This window comes from Camponotus floridanus, unplaced genomic scaffold (assembly GCF_003227725.1).
Source record: "Camponotus floridanus strain SB8 unplaced genomic scaffold, Cflo_v7.5 scaffold36, whole genome shotgun sequence".
Lineage (NCBI taxonomy): Eukaryota > Metazoa > Arthropoda > Insecta > Hymenoptera > Formicidae > Camponotus > Camponotus floridanus.
Genome location: NW_020229503.1, coordinates 413,828 through 438,816, shown reverse-complemented (window position 1 = coordinate 438,816; position 24,989 = coordinate 413,828). Strand labels below are relative to the sequence as shown.

Genomic DNA, 24,989 nt, shown 5'->3' with positions numbered 1-24,989 from the left:
CAACGAGGAATTTTTCGCGAATGAATGTAAGTGCAACGAGGAATTCAAATGAGTACTACGAGGATTGAAGTGCGACGAGGAAAAAGCAAAGAAAACAAAAGAAAAAAGGAGGTTTTGGAAATGGATGGACCAATGAGATATGATGTAAGTCATTAATAAGATGATGTAAGTCATAAATTATTTATCACATTCATTATTTATTATATTGTTGCGTCCTGTCCCGTCCTGTTGTATTCGTCACTCGTTGAATTCTTTTGAAGAAGATAGTTTCCGCGCACGTTGTCAAGGTATTGTTAAAACAACGATTGGCAAAATGTCTGAGCCCAGCTGTCAAGTTTTGCGAACTCGTGTCCATTTTACGATTATTCTGAATTCTTGTATGTTACTCGCGATTTATTAAAATTCTTGTGCATCTTAAATTGTGTTATTATTTACGAGTGCACGAACGTCAGTGTATGCCGATTGTGTCGCGCACGTTCGATATATATCGTTCCACGGATGCAATAATATATAAATCAATTATCAATAGTATATTCAAAATATACATATTTCTCGTTTCGTTTTACTTCTTTGATAGTGATTCAATAGTGATTTTAAATTGTAACATATTTAATACATATACTTATAAAAAATATTCGGTTTTATTTTAAAATAATTAAAACTTTTATAAAATTTTTTATTAATTAATATTTTCAGATACTTCTTATATTTTATAAAACATTTCATATTAATATATTTATTATATTAAATATTACATATATAAACAAATATAAATTTGTTTATTTATCATATTTTTAAAATTTATATGTATAAAAAATATAAATTATTTTATAATTACGCGATTTATAACATTAAAATATATTTATTTAAAAATTAATTGCACGCAATAATTAGTTTTAAAATCAATTATTTTGAACATTGCTTTATATAATAATAAATTTTCTCATATCTTTTATATTTTTATTTATTGTTTATTTGCGAATTAAAATTTATATAGTATAATACAAAATTATTATATATTATATTATATATAAAATATATATAATATAACCCTCCCATGGGGTACACCTTGTCGCGGTGGGAAGGCTTAGTACTTGGATGGTGCCTTGAGGTTTATTTTAAATTTTTCAATTTATGATAAATCTTAAAGTGCCTGAATAGGAAGCTAAGTACCCTTTCGCGTCGTCGGTGCCGTCAACGTGCCGCGGATGGCAAGCGTTTCGTCAATGCGTCGCGTTTTAACTTTTCGCCTAAATTTCAGTTTTGAATTAAAAAGCGGCAAATGTTTTTCAACCATTTCTTAACAGCATTAAAAAAAACTAAGATAAATAAAAAGTTTAGTTCTATTTCAATGATAAGTTCTATTTCAATTATAAAGATACACTTACCGTTTTGAGAATTACATAGAGATTTTGTTGTTCGGTCAAATCCAGTTAATTCAAAATATTCTCTTGCGTTGACTCGAGTGTAATAACATTTAACAGCGCTGAATCGGAATGCAATATGTCACTAAATAAAATACATATACACGATCAATATCATAGCATCGATCAATAGAGTGATTTTTATTCAATAAAAAATTTAAAAAATGAACGATGTAAGAATTTTGCGACGTATTATCGAAAAAAATAAGTATAAAAGTAAAAGTGAGATAAATACGACTGCTCGTAATAGTTAATTATTTTATGTTACAATAAATCTTTATTCTATTAACGATTTTCTTTAATTAGCGATGAAGGAAGTAAAGAAATAACATTATCGTCTTATTAATATATTCATAACGTATTTCCAAAAATACATATTGTAGAAGGTAAATTACCGAAATGCAATATATAAATCTAATAATTGTGTATAGGACAAGACAAGTGAAAAATAACTGGGAATTAAATGTTTCTAAATTAGTTGTTCCATCTACGATTTATAAAAACAATGCTCCCGAATCTTTAAACGCTTAATAAACATTTTTGGATATTGTAAATAATACTAAGATATTATAAGTTTACATTTCATTGAATGAACGATTACAATCATCAATATTACCGAAGATTTAGCGTGTAACATTTATCTTTAATTTTGATTGCTGACAATATTATTTCACTGATGTAATGTTGTTTGGATTTTTTCTTCTCATGATCTTGAGAATCCTGTCGTATACGAGTTTTGACGCATCTTTAGCCAATATGAAATCCACGTGATTGAATTTGGACCACGGCACTTCGTACATATCCACTACATTGGGCAGTGAATGGCACAATCTTTTTATATCCTTGAAGAAATATTTTTGTGAGCTATCGTATGCAATTTCTTTTAAATTACCTCCCCAATCAAATAATTTAAAATTCGATTTATATATAGTCAAGTGATTCCTTACTACATATACATTTCCATTATTTAAATAAATACCTATTTTCCATTGCATACCTCTGTGCTGATTATCCAGTTATTATCGTAAAACAACGCGACTGATACTGTAATATTCGATAAATCATAATTCGGTGGTTCTGTAGAATTATAGATAAACAGATTTTTCATGCGACCGTAATCGTATTTACGAAACTTGCCCGATTCAAATATTTGGGCGTAATGCAGTAGCGTTTTAACAGAGGCGCTTGTTGGATAGTGATTCAAGATGACAGGCAGCAGAGACTATAACAATAAGTAGAAAATAATAATGATATATGCGCGAAGTTCGGTCTGAAGCGTGATCGCGCGATCGTGAAACGATGGGATGCGATGATCGAAAATTCGATCGGAGTTGTATTTCGGCTGTAAATCATTACTTACATAGCTAAACTGCTTGGGATCATCACCTACAAGCATAAACAGCAAATTGAAATAGATGATCTTTGCGATGATGTTATCATTGCATATATTTCTCGCCAAAAATCTCACAATGTCGCTTTGTAAGAATTCACCGTGGAAGAGCAATTGCATCGGTATCTGTAATTGAAAATCTCTTAATCGTGAAGTAATTTATTTGTAATTCTTCTTTCTTCGAGAATTTTAACGGTTTTCAAAATGAATTTATAAATGTTTAACAAATTTTTTTAACAATTTAAATTAATTTTAATAAAAGCTTCAAGAGATATTTTAATTTTAACTCGTCCAAGGTATCTTAAAATTGAAACCAAAAAATTGAATATGGACAGTAAACAAACATGAAAAGAGATGTAAATTTGTTAACGTTTAGAATTAAAATTGTAATAGACAATGAAATATAAATTAGAAATGCAATAGATTCTTTTTTTTACAAAATTTCCGAAGATTTTAATACTTTTATTCTATTTTACTAGGAATTTGTTTCATTCTGATTGATAAAATAAGAATTGAAATAGTACATTAAGTCAATAACATAAAAAAATATAAGCAATAAATAACCACATCGATTAATCACAGTCTAGTATTTTTTTATAAATCGATTATTAGATTTAAGTAGTAAAGTAGTTAATCAGCAATATTAGGTTAATTGTTACTAACATTATATTGTTTATGTTATTTTATGTGTCATAACATTTAACTTCTAACGCTGTTAATATTATTTTTCATTCTTCAGATTTTCTTTATCTGTAAAACAAAAAATATAAAAATGTACTTTATTTTTTTATACTTTTTTAACTGTTATTATGTAACAATAACTTATATATCCTTTAACACTTATATCACCATTGTACTTTACCTTTAATTCCCTTATAAATGGGAAGAAGTATTGAATCGGACTCTTCATGTAGTTCATAAAGACTGCTGGCGCGAGACCGACCATCATTTGCACCATTTGAGCGATTTTCGGACGCTCTGATGCCATTATAAAAAAACTAGTTGCGCCCATAGAATGACCAATAGATGTGTGCAATGGTTGGGATCTCATATTCGTGATATATGTAATCATCGCGGGTAAATCATAGATGCCCATTTCGTGAAAGTTAATGAAAAATTCATTTATATATCGTAAAATATATAAATATAAACACGATCACACATACACATGTATAGAGAAAATAAATATATTACATACATATGTATATGATATATAAAGTATTCTGTAAAAGCAGAAATTATTATAGAATTTTGCACAAAGAATGACTTAAGACAAAAATCAAGACAAATAGCAAATGCATTGTATTGGCTAGAGAATAAAAGATGAGATATCTTGAAAACAATGCATTTTCGAAAAAAAAATATATGTATAATAAGTTAAACAAATCCTTGCGTCAAATTAAAACAAATATTTGTCAAAATTATTATTATTTTATTTTTAATACTCCTATTACTCCTATTTTATACTAGTATTTTATTTTATATTATTTTATACTTGAAATTCCAAAATGTCGAAGTTGAAGGAGACAGGGAAATATGCGCCTTCGAGTATATATTACCTCGAACATTTCCCAACCAAACATCGTATCCCTGATCCGCTAATAGGTAAGCTAAAATTTAAAAAAAATTGTGTGTTTTTTACAATATTTATCATATTATTTACAATTTCATGTATCATACATATAACATGAACTTTTAATTTTTTGGCATTTTTGTGTAGAAAGAAATTAGTGTTATGATAACGGTTGTGCGATACATGTATGAGTTTAATTGACGATCATACCGAATGCTTTGCCTTTGCCAAGAAAAAGCCAGACAGCGGAGGTGATAGAAAGACCATGCTGCAGCAGCACGGGTAAAGAATCATTGCCACTTGGGATACGATGTAACGTCAAGAGATAGCCGTCTTCTGTCATTACAACGTGAGATTCCACAAGATAACCCGCTTTTCTTATCATCTCCGGCTGAAAAAAGACTGTGTAAAAAAGAGGAAATACTGATCTGAACTTGCAATAAATTTGAGTAACAAGAAATGCGTAATATATTTATTTTCATAGGCATAGGCATGTAATCATACATATTTTACGTTTTTTTACATAAAAACAAATAAAAATAAATTCGACGTTAATTAATTAAGTATTAATAATTAAATATTAAATCAACTCTCCAAAAGCAACAAACATATATAAAAATACTATTCTATGTATTTTTAAAGACTATGATATAATATAATTTTGCAGAACAATGCGATTTTTGTTCTGAATAAGAGAACGCGGCCAATAACAGCAGATTACTTTTTATCAACATTACACACTTTCAACAACATTAAAGAAATTAATCGAAACATTAAAGATTTTGATCCTCATTTCTATGAATAAAAACATTCATTACCGTGTCGTGAATGGAATCAGGATTGAATTCGATGTTGAACTGATTCCAATTAGTCCATATTATTCTCCTAATAAGCATACTTATCTGAGAGATCACATTTATTGGAGCCGCATTAAGATAACTACAAAACGATAGCAAATACATGAGCCTGATCAATTTCATATCATCCAGGAATGATTCAATAAATAGTGAAAGAAAACGGATAATTCGAGAGTTTTTCGGAGTATCGAGATATATATCGTTGAAAATAAAGCAGAACACGGGAAAACGATATAGATGCTATATCGCGACACAGATACTAACTGCTTTTTACACGTTGTGTACCATTATATAAAATGAATCGTCATTTTATTTATGATTATTTTTTATCAGCTAGAAAAGAAGAATAAAAAAAGAAGAATAGAAAAGAAGAACAAAAAAGAAGAATAAAAAAAAGAGGTAATTATGAACTTTACGGATGACCTCCGATTTCAATGATCTTGACATGTGTTGTCAAGCTCACTCTCCCGAGTATGTGTCAAAAGGTTTTAAGTGTCGCTTACTATTTATTAAAAAGTTATTAACGAAACAAGTTTAATGAATATAATATGATTTTGCCAAGGTATATTTGATGGAATATATGTTTAATAAATAGCGAGGGTCATCATTAAATGTAGAGTAAACTTTGTTTTGTGTTGCAAAATACCCATACGGCACAGAAATATTGCAGCAACATTGCAGAAATATTTCTTTGCAAAATTGCAACATTGCAGAAATGTTGCAAAATGTTGCTACAACATTGCTGCAATATTGCAGCAACGGTAAAATGTCCGCTTGTAGAAATATTGCAATGCAACATTGCAGCAATATTACGGTGCAACGTATTTATAATATTAAAACGCGTTTTGCTATAAATGCAGACACCGTTTTAAATTTAATAAATAAACTTTGAAAATATAAAAAAATGTTTAAGAAAGATAGGAAAAAATGTCTTTAAAAAAACATCTATTAGTGTTTTTATTAGTGTTTAGATTAGTGTTTCTATTAGTGTTTAGATGTTTCTTAAATATTTATCTTAATAATATTACATACAATTATTTTACATACATTCGACACCAGAATATTTTAATGCGTGCAATAAATGAATTATTTCCTATTTACCCCATTCAATTAAAAAAAAATCTGTTTAATATTCTAAAACCTAACCCAATGAAGGATCCAGATTATTAAACAAATTATTTGTTATTATTTTTAACACATGTACATTTTGGCTATGTTAAAACGTTGCTGCAATATTGCCAAAGTAATATTACAAAATAATATCTCTGCATTATTTCTGCAACATTACACTGCAGTGAGCAATATTGTAACATTGCAGCAATGTTGATGCAAGCTTCTGTGCTGTATGGGTATTCTCCATAAAATAAAATGTTTTGTTAATTGAAACTTTTTTCAACAAAGTTTGAAAATTTCTTGTAAATAACATTTAACATAGGAATGTAATCTTATTTTAATGTATCGAGAATTAATTATAAAATTAAAAAAGTTGCTTTATATATTATTCTCTGTAAAATAAAATTTGTTTTGTTAATTGAAATCTTTTTCTACAAGGTTTGAGAATTTCTTGTAAATAATATTTCGCATAGGAATGTAATCTTATTTTAATGTATCGAGAACTAACTAAAATTAAAAGTCGTATTTTATAAATATTTTTTCATTTATTCGCATGTATCCATGTGGTGCATCGGCCATATTAGAATTCCTCTATTTGATTATTTTTGAAATAATCCACTATGATTGGTTAATTTGCTTACGACTTGCGACGTTACGATACGACCAATGTAGATCCGGCTTTAGGCCGAATCCACAATAGATAATTTAAGCCCTAAGCCTAGAAATTGACCAATCACAGTCGAGTATTCTCTTCATACTTGACTGTGATTGATCAATCTCTTAAGGCTTAAGACTTAAATTACTTATTGTAGACTCGGCCTAACCTTTGGTCCACCATCTTGCTTTAACTGACGGAATCATAAGAAACTAACCAATCGTATTTAATTATTCTTCTCACATTCAACTATGGTTAGTTAATTTTTTACGACTCAATGAAAATAAAATGATGGACCAAGGGTTATGGCCGAAGTATGAACGAGAACCCTCTAGTTCCGTAAGAAATAAATAAATAATAAAGAAATAAAAAAATAGAAATAAAAGAAGAAGAAGAGAACTCCGTGCTTTGCGTGAGTAGAGAGAATAAAAACCGTTGCATCTGTAATCTGACAGTGATATGGCTCTGACATTGATGTGTTTTAATTTGTAGATTTAAGATTTATGCAAGATTTATCATTTAAAAAAATCAAGAAGAACAGGATTTTGAGTCCGCTCCCTGGCAGTGTGGACTAGCCGGTCCAAAAAATTAAAGAAGAAGATTTGTAGGCTTTACTTAACGTGCATAATGGGTTGTTTTACGGCAGAAGAATATACAGATATGATTATCTGTTATGGGATGGCTGGGGAAAATGCCGCTGCAGCGATGCGTTTGTACGCAGAACGATTTCCCAATCGTAAGCGGCATCCGTCAAGCTCTACCATATTGCATTGTATTCATCGAGTAAGAGAAACAGGACTTCTCGGATCGAAACGATATTTTGATACACCGTTCCACCGTGACAAAACTATCGACAAAAGAGTTCTGCGAGAGCTTGAGAAAAAACCAAGGAATGTATGCCGCATAGCTCGTACACTCGGTATAACGCGAACCATGGTATATAACATTTTAAAAGAGAATGATTTGCATTCAGTAACATCAGATTCCGACTCCGAGTAGCATGTAGTTACATCGAAGAGAAAAACGTATTAATTTTTGACTTCTCTCTCGAATAATTATGAGAGTCAAAGTTCCTCAAAGTTTCTGAACTGGCGAGTTGGCGATCTTTATTATCAATCACCTCTTATAGACTATTATGCAGCGTTATATATTACTATACATTTTTATATTCTATAATATCTAATATTACATACAGAAATCTAATATTATATTCTTTATACAAATAAAACATTACCAGTCTTCGGAGGAATGATTGTGATTGGTGAGTGACATTTAATAATCTATCTCAGGAACGACCAACTCGTACTAGAGATCCTATAATAAGAGTCTTGCTATTGGTTGATGCGCTCACACATGCTCATGACAGTCACAATGTACAACGTTGTAAAATATATTAGAAAATATATTAGAAAAAGTTAAATAATTAATGCAGCATCGTTTTGTAACTCTAGCTGAAGGATATATCATGAAGATAATAATTTAATAAATGTTCTGTGATGTATAAAATATATTTTAATTAATTTTTTATAATGTATACAATGTTTTAATTACAATATTTTGTAATACAAAAAAATATTTCAATCAATGTTTTGCATGTTTAATTTCTTTTATTTTGTTTTATTTTTTTTTCTTCATTTTATTAATCTTTATATGCTGTTACTAAATACTAAAGATTACATGTAAGAAATTTCCTATTATATTTTTTATATATATTATATATATATATATATATATATATATATATAACATTTTATATTTATATTTTATATTTTAATATATTACATCAAATGATCATATTCCAAGGGGCCAATACTCGACCGTGATTGATCAATTTCCTTACTCTTGCATGCTTATGGAATTTTATGTGTGATGGCCATTTCGCAAGTTACGTCGCATGTGATGGCACCTTTATGAATAGTTTTTTTTAGTTTGGCAGTCTTGAAACATATAACATAAGAAACGTCAAATGCGCGTGGCTGTCATTTGAGCAAATGTAAACAAATTAAAATATCGTAATTGCATTAATATTGTCTAAAAAGAAATAGCTGTCAGCTGTTATCGAATAAAAATGTATTAGATTGTGAGTGATAGTCTGGAAAGAGACAATACTTATCATCACTGTTGAAAGTTGTATAAAATATCTCTGATATTTATACAATATTTTAATCAATTTAATTACAACAATCATTTCAGTGATCGGTGTAATAAATTTACTGCTTATAATTATTAAATTAATATTAAAACAGCGATAAAATAACAAGTGGCTGAAGCATAACCTTCCATCTGTTACGTTAAATAGTGCACGCGATGGCAAGTGTCCCGAGTTTTACGTTAGAAACTGCGAAAGGTAGATGGAATTTTAACAGTTTATTTTAAAATCATATATTATAGCTGAAAATTATATCAATATATAAGCAAACATTTCTTGTTTTTTTTACAGCTATATTGACAGATATTCTGACAGCATTAAATACACCAGAGAACTTGCAAAAGATTACAGAGGCAAAGGAAAATTCCGGCAACGAAATGTTGAAAATGATGCAGTTTGTGTTTCCATTAGTGACGCAGATTCAAATGGATGTCATAAAAAATTACGGTTTTCCAGAAGGAAGAGAAGGTGCGTATTTATATGAAAATATATATATCGATAAAATTGAATAAGAATTAATTATTGTGTGTATACAAAACAGGAACTGTACAATTTGCACAGCTCATTAGAGCTTTAGAGAGAGAAGATGCCGAAGTAGCACAATTACATAGTCAAGTCCGTTCATATTTCCTTCCACCGGTTACAATAAATTCTTCGACTGAAGCGTCTCTCTAGAAGAACAGTTGAATCATATTTATACATAAATTATTATGATAGGAAAAATCTTTGCGTACATATATTAATTTATTTCAAAACTATTTCAACAGCATAAATAAGAATAACTTATACAAATTGAGAAAATTATCACATGCATTTCTAGGAAAACAAATAATAGATTTTATGTTTCTATATCGAAATATATGTTTCGATATAGAAACAAAATCTATTATTTGCTTTTTAAAGTCTATCATTTGATTTTATTATTATTTCTTATGATTTTATATTGATATATTATGTTTCACTTCTCGTTTGTTATATGTATTTTTTTAATATTTTAACAAATTAATTATATATATATATATATAAAATTATTTGATCATTACTTAATGTTAAACTTATATATATTATTCTAGTAAGGGTATTTGTGTAAAGATAAATAACATTTTTTTTATGAAAGGAGTAATAAGAATATTGTAATGTTCTTTCCCCATTTCATTACAGAATACTTTTAAATACTTCTGCTTAAATATAGATTCCAACTAATATAAGTATAAATTCGTATATACACATTTCCTTCTGTTGAAAATAAAATTCCAAGAAATTTTAAATATTTAATTTAGAGAAGAGAAAACTTAAAAATTTTGTATATTTATTTGTATAATATTAATAAGTATATCATATAATCTACTAAAATATATAATATTTATTTATATAAATGTTCTTTGAATTTTTTTGCTATTACATCTTAGCTCTAAAAACTAAATATATTCCACTGTTCGCACAGAGATGAAGTGTTGTGAGTATATCATGATTTATATATCTTTATTAAAATAAATAAAATAAATAAAGATATAATTATAAAAAGAAAGATATAAACGAAATCGAAAGATATGTAGAATACTGTGACTTTTTTATATATTCAATAGGCACAATGGCTAATAAATCATTTGTATTTCCAAATCTCGAAAAACAAATTGTATAATCAAATTTTCACTCATTATATGTATCATACATTTTAACTTCATATTCTGGCGAACAGCTGGATAAATACATATTAAATATACAATTTCACTCATATAAGCAAGTATATTAAAATTGCATAAAACCAACAGAAATTATAGATTTAACGATAAATAATACATTGGAATTATTTTCTTGACATTTACTTAGAACAGTTCGTGCAACTTGATTTACTTGGGTAGAGATAAGCGAATATAGTCCCCCTTTGTCAATCTTGTATAGTTGAAAAAGTTCTTTGTATAAAACTGTAAAATGCATCATTTTTTTGAAGAAAAAGATGCTGAGGTCATATAAGAAAAAATTCATTTTATTTGAAACAATATTATAATCTTCATTTATCCCTGAGTGGATATATTAAGAAACAAATATTCTATAATCAGAAGAGTATCGGTGATGTAACTGATAAATAATTTAAAAAAACGAATAGCTCAGCAAATTTTTCTGCAAAGGCAGAAAACCCGAACAATAATATTGAAAAAAATCAGCTTTAATATCATTAAAAGCTTAAATAAAAATTAATTAATAATTTTCTATATTTTCTAAGGGCACTATACAAATACTTGACAAATGAGAACGATATGCTATATAATATTATGTACATTTCCTATATAAATCAAGATCTGTCTATAATTTGTCTTATGCATAAAGAAAAGAAGATTCATATTTTCGAGTCATTCGTGTTTAAAAAAAAAACATGATAGCAAATAGGCAAGAACATCTTGTAAATTTGTTATAAATTTATCTTACAAATAATTTCATTTTTATGACTTTGGGTGTTGATGCAAACGGTTAAATTGCAAAAAAACTTTAGAAATAACGCATTGTTATTTCAATTCATTTAAATATCAATGATTCTCGAATAGACACACTTATTATCGTTTTTTTTTTTTTTTTTCAATTTGATTCTTTCGCTATGCCAAATTTGCATAAAATATGTCTCATGATCGATTAAAACCCAAAATCGAGAGATAATAAAAATAATGCAGTTTTTTTTCATTAGTACTTATGTGTCGTTAGCGTGAATGCTACTTTCACAGTTGCATTTTCATTTAAATGTGCCTTGGTGTGTCATAGGTCGCAGTAAGTAATTTGTAGAAATGATTGACTATACAGTATATGATTGGCTATGTAAGAAAATTGCGTACACTTTGCAACATATTAGCTGCCTCTTGAATTACGGATTCTTTTTTGAGAAAGCAAGCCACAACATTGATTTGTTTATAATCGACACATTTTAAGCGTATAACAGCGAACGGAATTATGTTCGATATATAATAGTGCTTTTGCAAATTACGATTACAGTCTCACGATCTCGTTTTGTTGGGTTTTTTTTTTTTTTTTTACTATAGAAAACGTGTGTACAAATATAAAACGCATAAACTGATCTCAACGCCAGCGTTACGTTACATTCTCTCCCAGCAGCAAAAATGATATTGCCGAGCAATCTTCCTTCGAATCAATTCATACACATAGAAAATATAGATTATATAGAGAAAGGAGTGTATATATATAAAATCCAGTCGCCACCTTGGGATCGTTTAAGCGTTTTGAGTTAAAACATGATTTATGTATTGTATCTCTTTTAATCACCCAATTTTCTTAACTACGCGTATGCCACACTCTACTTGTTAGTGTTGTTTAGGTGATTACTCCACGATAAACTTTAAAAAGCGAGTAATACATGCAAAAAAGGAAAAAACTTGTATAACGAATATAAGTGTGTTGCAATAATATAATCCATCGAAAAGTAATGCTTGAAGTTATTGATAAAATATTCATCAATGAAAATGCTTTCTTTGTCTCACATTGATCTTATTTGCGTCTCTCCATGCATAATTGCTATATAATTAAAATCATGTTTTGCCGTTGTAACCGAAATCTATACCGTACATAGTTACATGTAGAATTGCAAACCACGTCTCGTAAATCGCAATAACTATGAAGCTTTCGATTAATCGATCAGGCTACGAGAGGAACGGATTAGCCACAGAAGTTGTATTCGCTGTCCATGGATCCTGTCGAATCTGATTGATTGAAGGACGGGGTGGTGGAGTCACAGTTGCAAATGGATTTGCTGCGTATGACACAGTTGCTGCAAATATATTCATATTGACTATTAATGTACAATAATTTTTGATACTCATTATGAAAATTTGTTTCAGGCATTTAAACGTTTTTTTTTAATGTATCAATATTCAAGATTTTTATCAATATCTTGAATGAAAATAACAAATGTCATTTTGTAAAAGTACAAAAAGGAATAAATATTTTATATTTATACGTAAAATATAAAATTTTCCATTTTTTGCTTTTCATTGTTATATTGGTTATTCCTAATTTTACATATTTTTAATATATTCTTCAATCTTTAAGTTTGTCTAATTATTATAGTTTAATATATATTGTCTCATTTTATATTAATAGATATATTTTAGAGGAAAGAAAAATATGTATAATTACAGAAATTAAGAATATATATATCTAAAATTAAACTTAAACTTATCTGTAATGAAAAAGAATTTTATTTTATTAAAACATTATATATTCAAAGAAAGATCTAAATCACAGTACTCTCTTAATTTAAAAAAGAATAACAGATTGGAACAATATATAAAATACATCATTATATATAACAAGCATAGTAAATTATATTGCATATAATAATCATGCAACCATGCTATACTCTTAATCATATTATTCATACTCACAAATTTATTTCCAATGAAATGCTATTTGCAGACATAGGGTATGTTACAGAATAAAATATATTTTCCATGAGAGGGAGAGTTATATTATTATTGTATTATTTGATGAATATTATTTGATGAATATTATTTTAATTAGGTTTTAATGTGGAATATATTAAAAAATATATATGTTTTTGAGACCAATAAAACTCTCTGTATCTTCATTTTGAATACTGGACTTTTCTTTCTCGATATTTATACGTTCTACTTATACGAAATGTGCGACTAAAAGTTTACCTGCAGGCGTGGGAGCCGTAGGTTTAATTGCCGAAGCACTAACAAGGTTGTCCAAATTAACGAGCGCCGAGTTCTCCCCTAAAAAGGATTGTGGTGTCTTCTTTACAGCACCAGTACTAGCAGAAAGATTTTCAGCCATGCTTTCCAGATCAAAAGGGTCCCCTGATGTTGTAGTAGCACCTATTCAATTATATAATATTTTATATAATATTTAAATTATATAATATTTTTATAATTAATTATTTTTATAATTAATTATATAATATAATATTTTTTAAATTATATAATATTTTCAATTATATAATTTTAATGAAGAATTATTGGAAAAAGTTGCATGATTTAATAATTCAAATACCATTATTAACCGTCTGTGGACTGGCTCCGAGTTTTCCCCTGTTGGTAATCACATCAAATTCGTCTAAATCGCTAAGCGGACTCGTCGCGGCGGCAGTACCGTTGTTTTGAGTGGAAAAATTATTAAAACCTGGTCCTGTGCCATTAAAACCATTGGTAGTAGTACTAAAAGTGGTAACCGAAGACACCGGCGGCAAATTGAATCCTATATTCTGAGGCGATTGCGCGGCAAAGCCGATATTCTGTGTCAAGGTTGAATTGTTGAAAGCTGGTGATGAGGATGTTATGTCATCTTGAGCTGCCTGTGATAAAAAAATTTCACAGATGAGTATTTATGAATCGTGGAACTCCAATTAAAGAACAAATTTATATTACCTGCACTTTGCTTGTCTCCGATTCATTAGTACCAGCAGCGAATACTGGTGACCAAGGATCGTTTATGCGAGGAGGGGATACGACTGTAGCAGGAGACGGAGCAGGTGCACGCCATGGATCGATAGCGGCCGCTAGAATTAAAAATGATAATTTCTGTAATCGATTATTCAAAGTGATTCGTTCATCAAAAATAAAGAGTAAATATATTTTCCATAAAAATTCAATTTTCTTTAATTTTATTAAATTTCATTAAATATATTTTCCATAAAAATTCAATTCAAATACAATTTTGCTAAAACGTGAAAAGAAAATTATAAATTAATATTGTTAATTTATATCTAACCTGAAGATCCTGAGATCATTATCCAAAATCATTAAAGATGTAAGAACATGCAAAAAGAATAAAAATACGAGAATTAAATAAAAGTTTATAATTTAATCATATCTAGAATCTTCTTTGCCAGGATAATGAGACTCACTTGGTCGTTGTGGAGGAACGGGCGTCCACGGATCTACCGCAGGTGACGCGCTACTCGTTGTTGGAACGCTCCATGGGTCATTCTGCGGCTGTAAAACAAGAATATATTCAAGAATAAATTCAATTATTTTATAAAGATATTATTTTATCTCACACATACACGCACATATACACGTTACTTTAAATACACTGTCCTCTAACATTCATCAAGGACATACCTTGTACTCATAAAACTCAGATAAATCCAAAGACTGTGGTGCGTCATGCAAAAACGATCTCGTATTATCATGCAAAGTGCAATCGTTTAATTTTAAGACTGGCTGGAATAATGAACAGGTACCTGTGGTTTTGGTGGTGTTACCGGGATACCCCAAGGATCAGTTTGTACTGAAGGACCGCTCGCTTCCCCAAGATTTACATCGAGTAAATCAAGCATATGACTTTGCTTTTCGGATTGCGGAGTTCTGAAATTCGTGGCATTGATACATAAATGTAAAATCGACTGTTCCTTCGTATCGAATTATTAGATTGTACTGGAAATTTTGATTTATGATTACTCACTTAAAATCTTGCTGACTCTGACTGAGAGCTAACTGCAATCTAACATCGTCACTGCGTCTTCTTTGCTCCTCCTGCTCCGCTTCCTCTCTGGACATAGCCAAGGCCAGCTGTAGTTGTAACTCTTCTTCGCCTACCGTTTGCGGTCTAGCGGCTTCCAGTTCCGCTGAAAGATAAATTTATTGTATTAATTTTTGTATAAAGCAAAGCAGTTCTATTTATCGCACATAATTTTTATAAGTAAGTAGTTTCTGTTTATCATACTTATAAAAAGAAATATAGGCATGTAAAGGGGAATATGTAAGATATGATAAGAAAAACTAGGGCAGATACAAGAATTCTCATAACAATCTTAATTTTAAAGATAAAAGATTAATTCTGAGATAATAAAAGAATTAATATTTATATGTTAAAAAAACTTACTTGCACGTCTAGTCGATAAATCGGATAAGTGACAAGGTTCCCAATCTTGAAACTGGAACAAAATAATATTGCATGAATTATAAATTAAAATTTTAGATAGTTAATCGAAATAATATTTATGGAGAATATATTACTTACATCACTACTAACAGGTGACATAGTATCTAAACCATCACTTCCAAAGCCACTAACTGATTGTGCGAATCTCTCCTTTGCTTTCAATGCTCTAGCTCGCTCATTTCTCAATCTCTCGTCATCTTTTAATAAGGCCACTAATTGTTTTGCTTTTTCCCTCACGTTAATTCCTTGATCTTTATGCCCATCCATATATTGAAAATCTATGCAAAAACGATTGAATTGTGTTAGAAAGATATGCCTTTAAAACATTATTATTCTTAATTGTTTTATTTATGTTTTAATTTATTAATCTACAGATTTTTAATGCAAATTTTATTAATCTACAAATTTTTAAATATTCAATAATATATCGAATATGTGAAAAAAATACATTCAATAATTTCATATATTATAAAATAAGATTTCAGTATTTGTTACCTTTTAAGGTTTGAATGGCAAAAATATTCTCTTTGCACTGCTGCGCTACCTTTTCACTTCCCGTTTTAATAAGGTATTCTAAGAGAACTAGGGCTTTATATACGTGTCGCCAGTTTTTCCCATGATCATTTAATCTTTTCCATAGCATTTGCATAATTTCCGTAAATGCTACAACATTGTATGTTAAGTCAGCAATTTCCGCCATAAGTGTACTGCTTGGACCCCATGGATCATTGCTGGTAGCTTTTCGTACAGCTTTCTATATAAGAGAATAATCAATTAATCAAGTAATCAATTAATCAAGTTATTAATCAAATTTTGTGTGATATCCAAAATTTTTATATATTTAGATTTAATTCATTTTTTTTTCAACTTTAAATAATAGTTACTTTGAAAAGTTTCGTTATCATTTTTACATATTAAGAATGAAGAATATCGAATAACATAAATTTTATTAATTACCTGAGCATTGCTGTAGTTATGGGCAAGATTCATAATATCTCGCCTGATTCCTGCCAGATTCACCTGCATGACGTCTTGACCTTGTCTTCTCATCTAAAATGTTATCGCTGTATGTTATTCAATTGTAGTATTATGTATCTTACTCCCAGAAACCCATATTTATTATCACATTCAAATGCAAAAAGTACAACACCATATGTTATATCAGACATTTGAAAGTAAAATTTTTTATGGAATTTATAATATAGAGAGAGAGTTTTGTAAATCTACTTTAATTAATTTCTAAGGTAAATATGCAATTTTTATATAATTTTACATAATTTTTTATATAATTTTTATATAACAATAGCAGATAATAAATACAAATCAATTATGATGTGAGTAACATCTGATAATAAATATGGGTATTTTACTTATATGAAAGCCATGCAACTAAGTATGCGTTATTTCATACACTACAAAACCAGTAATATATATTATATATTAAAATCATACTTTTTAGTATAAGGAATAGAAATATAGAAATTATATAGAAATTAATTAACAGTAGAAAGTGTTTAGAGTTTAAAGCATGCAAAAAAATTAAGTTGATACCAAACCAAAAGATTAAAAGAATATATAATTTGTATTATATTATCATATATATATTTTTTCAAAAAAAGATTAACTATAAAAGATTAATTAATAAATACGATTGTGTGTATGCATTTACACTATTAGTGTAATCATTACTTTACTTTGTGTATTAAATATAATTTAAATGTGATTCACGGTGCAATTAAATATTACTTTATTAATAATTATATATCGAATAAAATGTACAATTAAAAGGGGATTACTTGAATAAAATGATTCCATACACTACTAAATAAATATAATAGAGAAATAAAAACAAAATATATACACAAAGCACTTTTAATTATAAATTATATTTTTACTTTAGAATCTGCACTTTTCAAACGTATAATTCGCTTCATAAATTTTCCAATGATCTATTAATAATATATTTAAAAATATATTTAAAAATATATATGCTTACGTACTTGGCCTAGAAATATAAAAAAAGTGTTGTCGAGAGCGTTTTGAGATCAAAACAAATCCATCTATAATGTTTCTTTGAATTTATATTATTTCAAGAAAATTTTCTCTGAGATGTGCCTATAATATAATTTAATTATCGTCATTTAACTCTTGTCTTTTCACATAAGTGTTACTTAGAGGATTATATGGAATACAGGCAAGATGTAAAATCAAAACCGAGTCCAAATAGTTATATAACAATATTTAATGCAATACTGACTTGCATAATGTACATTTGTCATTATCAGTTTCATTACCTATCATCATTATGATATTTATTCTGCTGGTAAATGCTGTAAATCGATATAGGTGCGCCATATACATATAACAAAAAGAATGATAAATTAAAATAACTTGAATAGATCATATAACACATAACAATAATTTTTCTGATGGAAAAAAATAAGAAATTATTTTCACAGAGATTGACAGATATTATTTACTGAAACACAGAGATCTTCTCTAATAGTATGCTTTAACATCGAGTTTCACGTTGTTAAGTAAGTGCAGTTAATTTATCAATCAGTGAACACTAAATTTACCTTCTGCATTGCCATTCTTGACTAATGAAATATCGCTGGTGTCGTTGACGAAGAGACTTGTCCAGAAATATAGAAAACTTCCAAATACTCCGAATCACAACAAAAGCCTAGACTATCAGATGACACGATAAATAAGTGTCGGCAATTTCATGTACATTTACCATATTACTTAATGCATGACACATCATTTTGTGTATATGGATGATAATGACACATTTAATTTGTTAGATACTAGTATTATGCAAATGAATATTACATGAAATTTTACAATGGCGAGAGTCGATAAATTTTTCATAAATAAATTCTAAAATTATGAAATTATGTGCGCAAAAAAAATTAATAGTGTGATGTATACATAATATATATATACAGTGTCCGTAAAGATCGGGATCAAATTTATACAATGACCTTTACGGACACCCTGTATTTAATATACTTGCAAATCGCTAACATAAAAGAAGTGATTATAATTATATAATAATTGCAGTAGCTGTCAAAGAAAAAAAAATTGTATTCTGTCTCCAAAATAGGCACAACTCATACGTTTTTTTTAAGGTTTTTTTCTCCTATACGTCATAACATGAATTGGTATATATAATGCCTTGTTTTAATAATACAGTTCACATTTTTTTGCCAAGAAAAAATAAATACATAATTACGCCCTCATACATACATGTACATACATATACATGGCTAAATATTGATTTACAACATATACATTGGCTTCCACGGTCTTTACAAAATGTCACTATCTATCAAATATATATCATTTTTTTTTACAAAATTAAAAATATTCTGCAAAAAAGTACTTTCATAATAATTTAATGACATGATGTTGTTAGAAAACAGTAACTTTCTGTGCCTTTAATTTTCTCAAAGACGAATGCGCGCAATTATGTTTTTTTTTATTATATCTATTACTTTTTTGTAATAGAAATATATATTTAAATATATATTTAAAATAATATATATTTAAATTATTAGAAATTATTATATATTAATAGAAATATATATTTAAATTAATGTATCAAAATATGCTAGGTAGTAAAAAGATCAACTTTACGTGTATAAAAAAAATTATGATTTGAAAATCCGAAATCATAAAACTTTCATGCCTGTTATGTTTTTTTAAAAATAAGATTTTTGACAAGCAAAGCATTGAGTTGGGAAATAAACTCGAATTTAGCCTTTTAAAGAATTTTTAATCTACGCAGGGAAAAATAAAACCTACGCTATCAAGCCCTACTTGCAGATGATATAATACATGCGAAAAGTTTTACGAAAAAAAGTAACTTACATTGATGGAGATAAAGATGTACACCTTCCTTTAACAAATTGTACTGCTTTTCTCTGTAAAAAAAAATAAATCTTTATCGTCTACAACTGGTTGTGTTATTATGTTTGTTGCTTATCTTATCGTAGCGGTCCTGGCATAGATAGTATTTCAAGAGGAGCAACATATTATCGGCGTACATTTGTATGTAATTATTAATATATAAAAAACCGATAAAGAAGAAAATTTCACGATGTCCAAAGATTAAATTAGCAAGCTTGGGAGCTTGCTGTAATTTTTGAAAATGATTTTAATGCTATTAGATGTGCTTCTCTAAAGTGATAATTAATAAAAGATTATTAATAATATTTATCAGTTTGGATATCAACAAGTGAGATATCGGTGTCGTCTGAATTTATAATGGCAGGATATGCTTGTCAAAACATGCAATAAATGTTTTCCTCCTAAGCATGACTATGCAGATATCTCTACTCGGAATTCTTTACGGAAAGTGAAGAGCACAAAAATTGCCAATAAAAAAAAGTAGGAACGTTACATTAAACTACTACATAATAAGTGGAATCCTTTATAAGGTTTCCATCTATCACGTTAACAGTATTATACATTGACCATGGAAGTATTGATCATTGTCCTCTCTGCCCTTTTCTGTCATCTAATTTTTTATTTGACATATACCAGCTCGCGTATTAATATTATATGTATAAAAATAACAGTTATATTACAATTATATATTACAGTTATATTATATATAAAAAAATTATATATAACAGTTATATTATATACAATTATATTACAATTATATATAACAGTTATATTATATATAAAAAAAATTATATATAACAGTTATATAAAATTTATTTTATATATTTATTATTTATTTTATAAAAAAATTATATATAACAGTTAAATTACATACAATTATATTACAATTATATATAACAGTTATATTACAATTATTTATTTCATATTTAGTTTTGATTTTTTTTTAGGAAAATTATATAATTATATATAATATATATAATTTTTGAGGAAAAATTTTTATAAATGATTTTTAGCGATATTTTTTTATTAAACGTTTTGTTGCATATATTTTGTGCATATTTTTTGTACTTGGTGTACTTTTTTTACTTTTGTAAAATTTTTCTAGAGGGATTACAATTATATTATAATTATATACAGGATGTCCCAAAAGTCCCGGACCAGTAGAATATTTCATAAACTATGCACTTTAGAAAGAAATGTTTCAGATAAAAGTTGTATGGCTTGAAGGGGGCCATCAGATAGTGGCAATGATTTGACATGGGAGAGTCATTTGAAAGTCACGTGAAGATCACCGTCAATTTCTTAAATGAAACCCCCTATTTTTTATTACATATTCGTGTAGCTTATCTCGAGAGCTTTCCAAAACACTATAATAAAGTATTTCTTCATTGAGTACTTATTGAGTTATGAGGCTTGAAATCATTTCTTAATTTTGCATAAACCATAAAATATCTAGTAAAATATTCATTTTTCGATTATTTTACCTAAATAATTTTATGTACAAAATAATGAGAGCAATCAATTGGTGTAAAGAAAAAACATAGTTATTTTTTAAGAAAAAAATATGTAATTTGCAATTAACAATTACTTATTTTTTTTTAAAACAACTATGTGTTTTCTTTACATCAATTGATTCCTCTTATTATTTTGTACATAAAATTATTTAGGTAAGATAATCGAAAAATGAATATTTTACTAGATATTTTATGGTTTATGCAAAATTAAGAAATGATTTCAAGCCTCATAACTCGACAAGTACTCAATGAAGAAATACTTTATTATAGTGTTTTGGAAAGCTCTCGAGATAAGCTACACGAATATGTAATAAAAAATAGGGGGTTCCATTTAAGAAATTGACGGTGATCTTCACGTGACTTTCAAATGACTCTCCCATGTCAAATCATTGCCACTATCTGATGGCCCCCTTCAAGCCATACAACTTTTATCTGAAACATTTCTTTCTAAAGTGCATAGTTTATGAAATATTCGACCGGTCCGCGACTTTTGGGACATCCTGTATAACAGTTATATTACAATTATAATTGTTACAAAAATGTAACAAAGAGGTTACCCAGACAGCACACATGTCCAAAAGACATCTAAAAGACTATTTAAAGACGTCTTAAAGTCCTTTAGACGTCTTTAAGACGTCTTTTGGCCTTTTTGTGCTGTATGGGTATATACTTCCGAATTTTGCCTCTTCTATAACAGTTATATTACAATTATAATTGTTACAAAAATGTAACAAAGAGGTTATATACTTCCGAATTTTGCCTCCTAAAAAACTTTATATATTATATATTTTTTGAAAAACCAAACTGGAAGAATCCCAGATAGAAAACTTTCATTCACCTCGTACCCAGCTTGAAAACACACGGGATGCACATCATCGTAGCATCATACAAAACCGTAACACGTAGAGATAACGGCAGGAAATATACATGCACACACACGCACACACATACACTGGAGCAGGAAATTATTGCTATTGTACAATTACTACTAAATGTATCTAGAGGTCGATCCTCGCGAAATTCTCTCCTCACCGAGTCGGAGCGAAATCGCGGGTCGAAAACGTTCTCCACGTCGGATTTCGGAGTCGGAGTTCCGAAGAATGTTCCGAGCAAATGCGTTCCCCGTTGTTTAAAGAGCAACCACGCGTCATTCACTCGGCCAGCCGTGACTTAAGGAAAGAGAGAGAGAGAGAGAGAGAGAGAGAGAGAGAGAGAGAGAGAGAGAGAGAAAAAGATGTACACACCTATGATCGATCCTCGGAGGGATCCTCGAGGTAGATATACACTACGTCAATTTCGCCAAGTATCGCACGTATCCTCCTTTCTCTCTCTCTCTCTCTCTCCCCCTCTCTCTTTCTTTCTGCTCCGATTTCTCGGAACCACGACTCGCGGGGGAGAGACGGGCGGGGTCGCGCGACGTCGACGAGGAATCTGACGTTCGCCCAGCTGTTCTCGTTGCTCGTCTCGGCGAGAGAATAACGGTCGCGTGGTAAACGTCAGGCGCGAAATTCCTCGCGCGATCCCGTTGCATCCGCTCCGTTTCGTTTCGTTTCACGACGACGACGAGGAGGACGACGAGGAGGACGAGGACGACGACGACGATTTTGTACTCACCTCGCGTGGGTGCGGGTACCACTCGGGAATTTTGAGGATTCGGAACTTTCGAACCGATCGGGGAGAGACGAAATAGTATAAGACACTTATGACAAGTCCATTCACAGGCACTGACGAATTACTATGGTTGCAAGATGGGGCAAGATGGCGCTCGAAAATATTTCCGCTCTGCTCGTCGCGCGAGCATCGCGCACGAGCATTTGCGTCAATTTGCGTCGCCTTCGTGAGCAATGGGTTCTCTGTGTTTTCCTAGTCGTCGTCACTGGTGATGTGAGAGACTCTCGTTCGATTGAGAAATAACGTCACGACATGAAAACGATATAATAAGATATACAATAATATTTACAATATTAATAATATTAATAATTATAATTAATAATAATAATATTAATAATAATTAATAATAATGATAATATTAACAATATTAATAATATTAATATTACACAATAATATTAATTAGAACATATATAATAATATAATAATATTAATGCAATATAATATAAAATAATATTATATTAATATAATTATTAATATAAGATTATATGATAAAAAAAATATCATATTGTAAATATGATTTTTAAAATTACAAAGAAATGTATAAAAGATTTATCTTATCTTTCAATTGTAATAATCTCTTTTTGTCACAAGTACTACATGTGATCTTTCTGAACCCCAAACAATTAAATAAAATACTTAAATAATAATTTGAAAAACATGCATATTTGGAGCTTTTATCATTTTCATCAATAATTAAAATTTGTTAATTACAATTAATCATTATAACCATTTTTACTGAGAAAGTACATAAATTATTTTAATAAGTACATAAATATTAATTTAATTTAAATTCTTTGTCTGTCTAAAAATGAATTACTATACATACATTACACATACATTTAATGATTTCCTTTTATTTATTGTTACATTCATAGTCAACTAGATTGATTTACAAATATTCTATTTATATTGCAACTTTAACAATTTGTTTTTGTATTGTTACAAAGTAATCACAAAGTTATGCCTTCTAAATTTCTTTATAAATTAGATGCTACTAATATTCATATATATATATATATATATATATATATATATATATATATATATATATATGTGTGTGTGTGTGTGTAATCACAATACAGTGTTTTTAGTTAAGGCACAACAACCAAAATGCAATCTGATAATACAATTATCTCTCTCTTTCTCTCTCTGTAGAGAAGTTTAACTTATTGAACATTTTATATAGAGACGATATAGTAAAACATGAAAGTATTCAAATAGCTTTACTGTTCAAAAATTGCATAAATATTTGAATACTTTTATAAACCATATATTTGCATGATATCAAAATGTTACAGTTAGTTTATTTTTATTAACTGATTAATAAAAAATGTAAATATAGTAACTATTTTTATTAATAGTAATAAAAAGTTTTTATGGAAAGAAAGACATACATAATTATATATTATTGAAAATATGTACATAACACTTTTTACAGTAACACAATTTCTAAAAATGCAATATATTATATTCTTCCTACATCTAATATTTTCAAAACATTTAGAGACTACAAAAATATTATATATTAATTTTCAAATAACAAAATCAATGATCTTGTTCATACGATACAATATTTTAAAGGAATTTTTGTGCATTTTAAAGATATTTATTTATCTGATCAAATTACATAATATTAAAATTATTCTTGCATTTGTATGCATCAAAATTAATCAAATAAAATTGTGCCAAAAAAGAAAAATCAATTTTATGCTGTTGTATTGCATGAAATATTTACACAAAAAAATATTTAATATATATTTCTATATCTTTGAGAAATGTAAAAATATTTAATTGCAATTTAATTACAGTTTCTATA

General features: G+C 28.5%; 3 protein-coding genes and 1 long non-coding RNA gene across 15 annotated transcripts; 2 read left to right on the top strand and 2 right to left on the bottom strand.

Annotated features, from left to right (window-relative positions):
• Positions 1–1,886: 1,886 nt before the first annotated feature.
• On the bottom strand, positions 1,887–5,283 carry LOC105252858 (lipase 1). Its single transcript, XM_025410912.1, has 7 exons — positions 5,206–5,283; positions 4,598–4,778; positions 4,310–4,424; positions 3,677–3,860; positions 2,785–2,940; positions 2,422–2,646; positions 1,887–2,266 (listed from the first exon to the last, which is right to left on the bottom strand). The coding sequence occupies exons 1-7, from the start codon at positions 5,281–5,283 to the stop codon at positions 2,090–2,092; spliced, it is 1,116 nt and encodes a 371-aa protein (XP_025266697.1). The 3' UTR covers positions 1,887–2,089.
• Positions 5,284–7,206: 1,923 nt separating this feature from the next.
• Positions 7,207–8,146, top strand: LOC109610109. The gene is made up of 2 exons (XR_002192623.2): positions 7,207–7,424; positions 7,505–8,146. It is a non-coding gene; the product is annotated as an uncharacterized LOC109610109 (long non-coding RNA).
• A 654-nt stretch (positions 8,147–8,800) lies between these two features.
• On the top strand, positions 8,801–9,991 carry LOC105252847 (protein C10). The gene is made up of 3 exons (XM_011260447.3): positions 8,801–9,359; positions 9,453–9,629; positions 9,703–9,991. Exons 1-3 carry the CDS (start codon positions 9,320–9,322, stop codon positions 9,834–9,836), a joined length of 351 nt encoding a protein of 116 aa, XP_011258749.1. The 5' UTR covers positions 8,801–9,319; the 3' UTR covers positions 9,837–9,991.
• Positions 9,992–12,025: 2,034 nt separating this feature from the next.
• LOC105252848 (epsin-2) lies at positions 12,026–23,315 on the bottom strand. Of its 12 annotated transcripts, XM_011260459.3 has the most exons (16): positions 23,117–23,315; positions 19,950–20,002; positions 18,653–18,764; positions 17,031–17,123; positions 16,569–16,827; positions 16,152–16,351; positions 16,014–16,065; positions 15,594–15,756; positions 15,373–15,496; positions 15,034–15,121; positions 14,898–14,906; positions 14,555–14,685; positions 14,181–14,481; positions 13,826–14,005; positions 13,550–13,570; positions 12,026–12,933 (listed from the first exon to the last, which is right to left on the bottom strand). In XM_011260459.3, exons 3-15 carry the CDS (start codon positions 18,665–18,667, stop codon positions 13,554–13,556), a joined length of 1,632 nt encoding a protein of 543 aa, XP_011258761.1. In that variant the 5' UTR covers positions 18,668–18,764; positions 19,950–20,002; positions 23,117–23,315; the 3' UTR covers positions 12,026–12,933; positions 13,550–13,553. The 12 variants fall into 12 exon arrangements, with proteins under 12 accessions (XP_011258761.1, XP_011258750.1, XP_011258751.1 ...); XM_011260448.3 differs by lacking the exon at positions 13,550–13,570 and having other exon boundaries at positions 23,117–23,314; XM_011260449.3 differs by lacking the exon at positions 13,550–13,570 and having other exon boundaries at positions 18,653–18,759; positions 23,117–23,314.
• Between the last annotated feature and the right edge of the window lie 1,674 nt (positions 23,316–24,989).

Bases quoted from the DNA above. Each gene is read 5' to 3' on its own strand.
- LOC105252858 (XM_025410912.1), bottom strand. From the start codon at position 5,283: ATGCTTATTAGGAGAATAATATGGACTAATTGGAATCAGTTCAACATC. The intron at 4,425-4,597 runs GTATGATCGTCA...TTTAAATTTTAG, and splicing joins TGGCAAAGGCAAAGCATTCG to CTTACCTATTAGCGGATCAG. The intron at 2,267-2,421 runs GTATGCAATGGA...TATTTCTTCAAG, and splicing joins ACTGGATAATCAGCACAGAG to GATATAAAAAGATTGTGCCA.
- LOC105252847 (XM_011260447.3), top strand. From the start codon at position 9,320: ATGGCAAGTGTCCCGAGTTTTACGTTAGAAACTGCGAAAG. The intron at 9,360-9,452 runs GTAGATGGAATT...TTTTTTTTACAG, and splicing joins TACGTTAGAAACTGCGAAAG to CTATATTGACAGATATTCTG. The intron at 9,630-9,702 runs GTGCGTATTTAT...TATACAAAACAG, and splicing joins TTTTCCAGAAGGAAGAGAAG to GAACTGTACAATTTGCACAG.
- LOC105252848 (XM_011260448.3), bottom strand. The intron at 16,828-17,030 runs GTAATTAATAAA...TCTCTTATATAG, and splicing joins ATAACTACAGCAATGCTCAG to AAAGCTGTACGAAAAGCTAC. The intron at 14,006-14,180 runs GTATTTGAATTA...ATAATTGAATAG, and splicing joins TCCACAGACGGTTAATAATG to GTGCTACTACAACATCAGGG.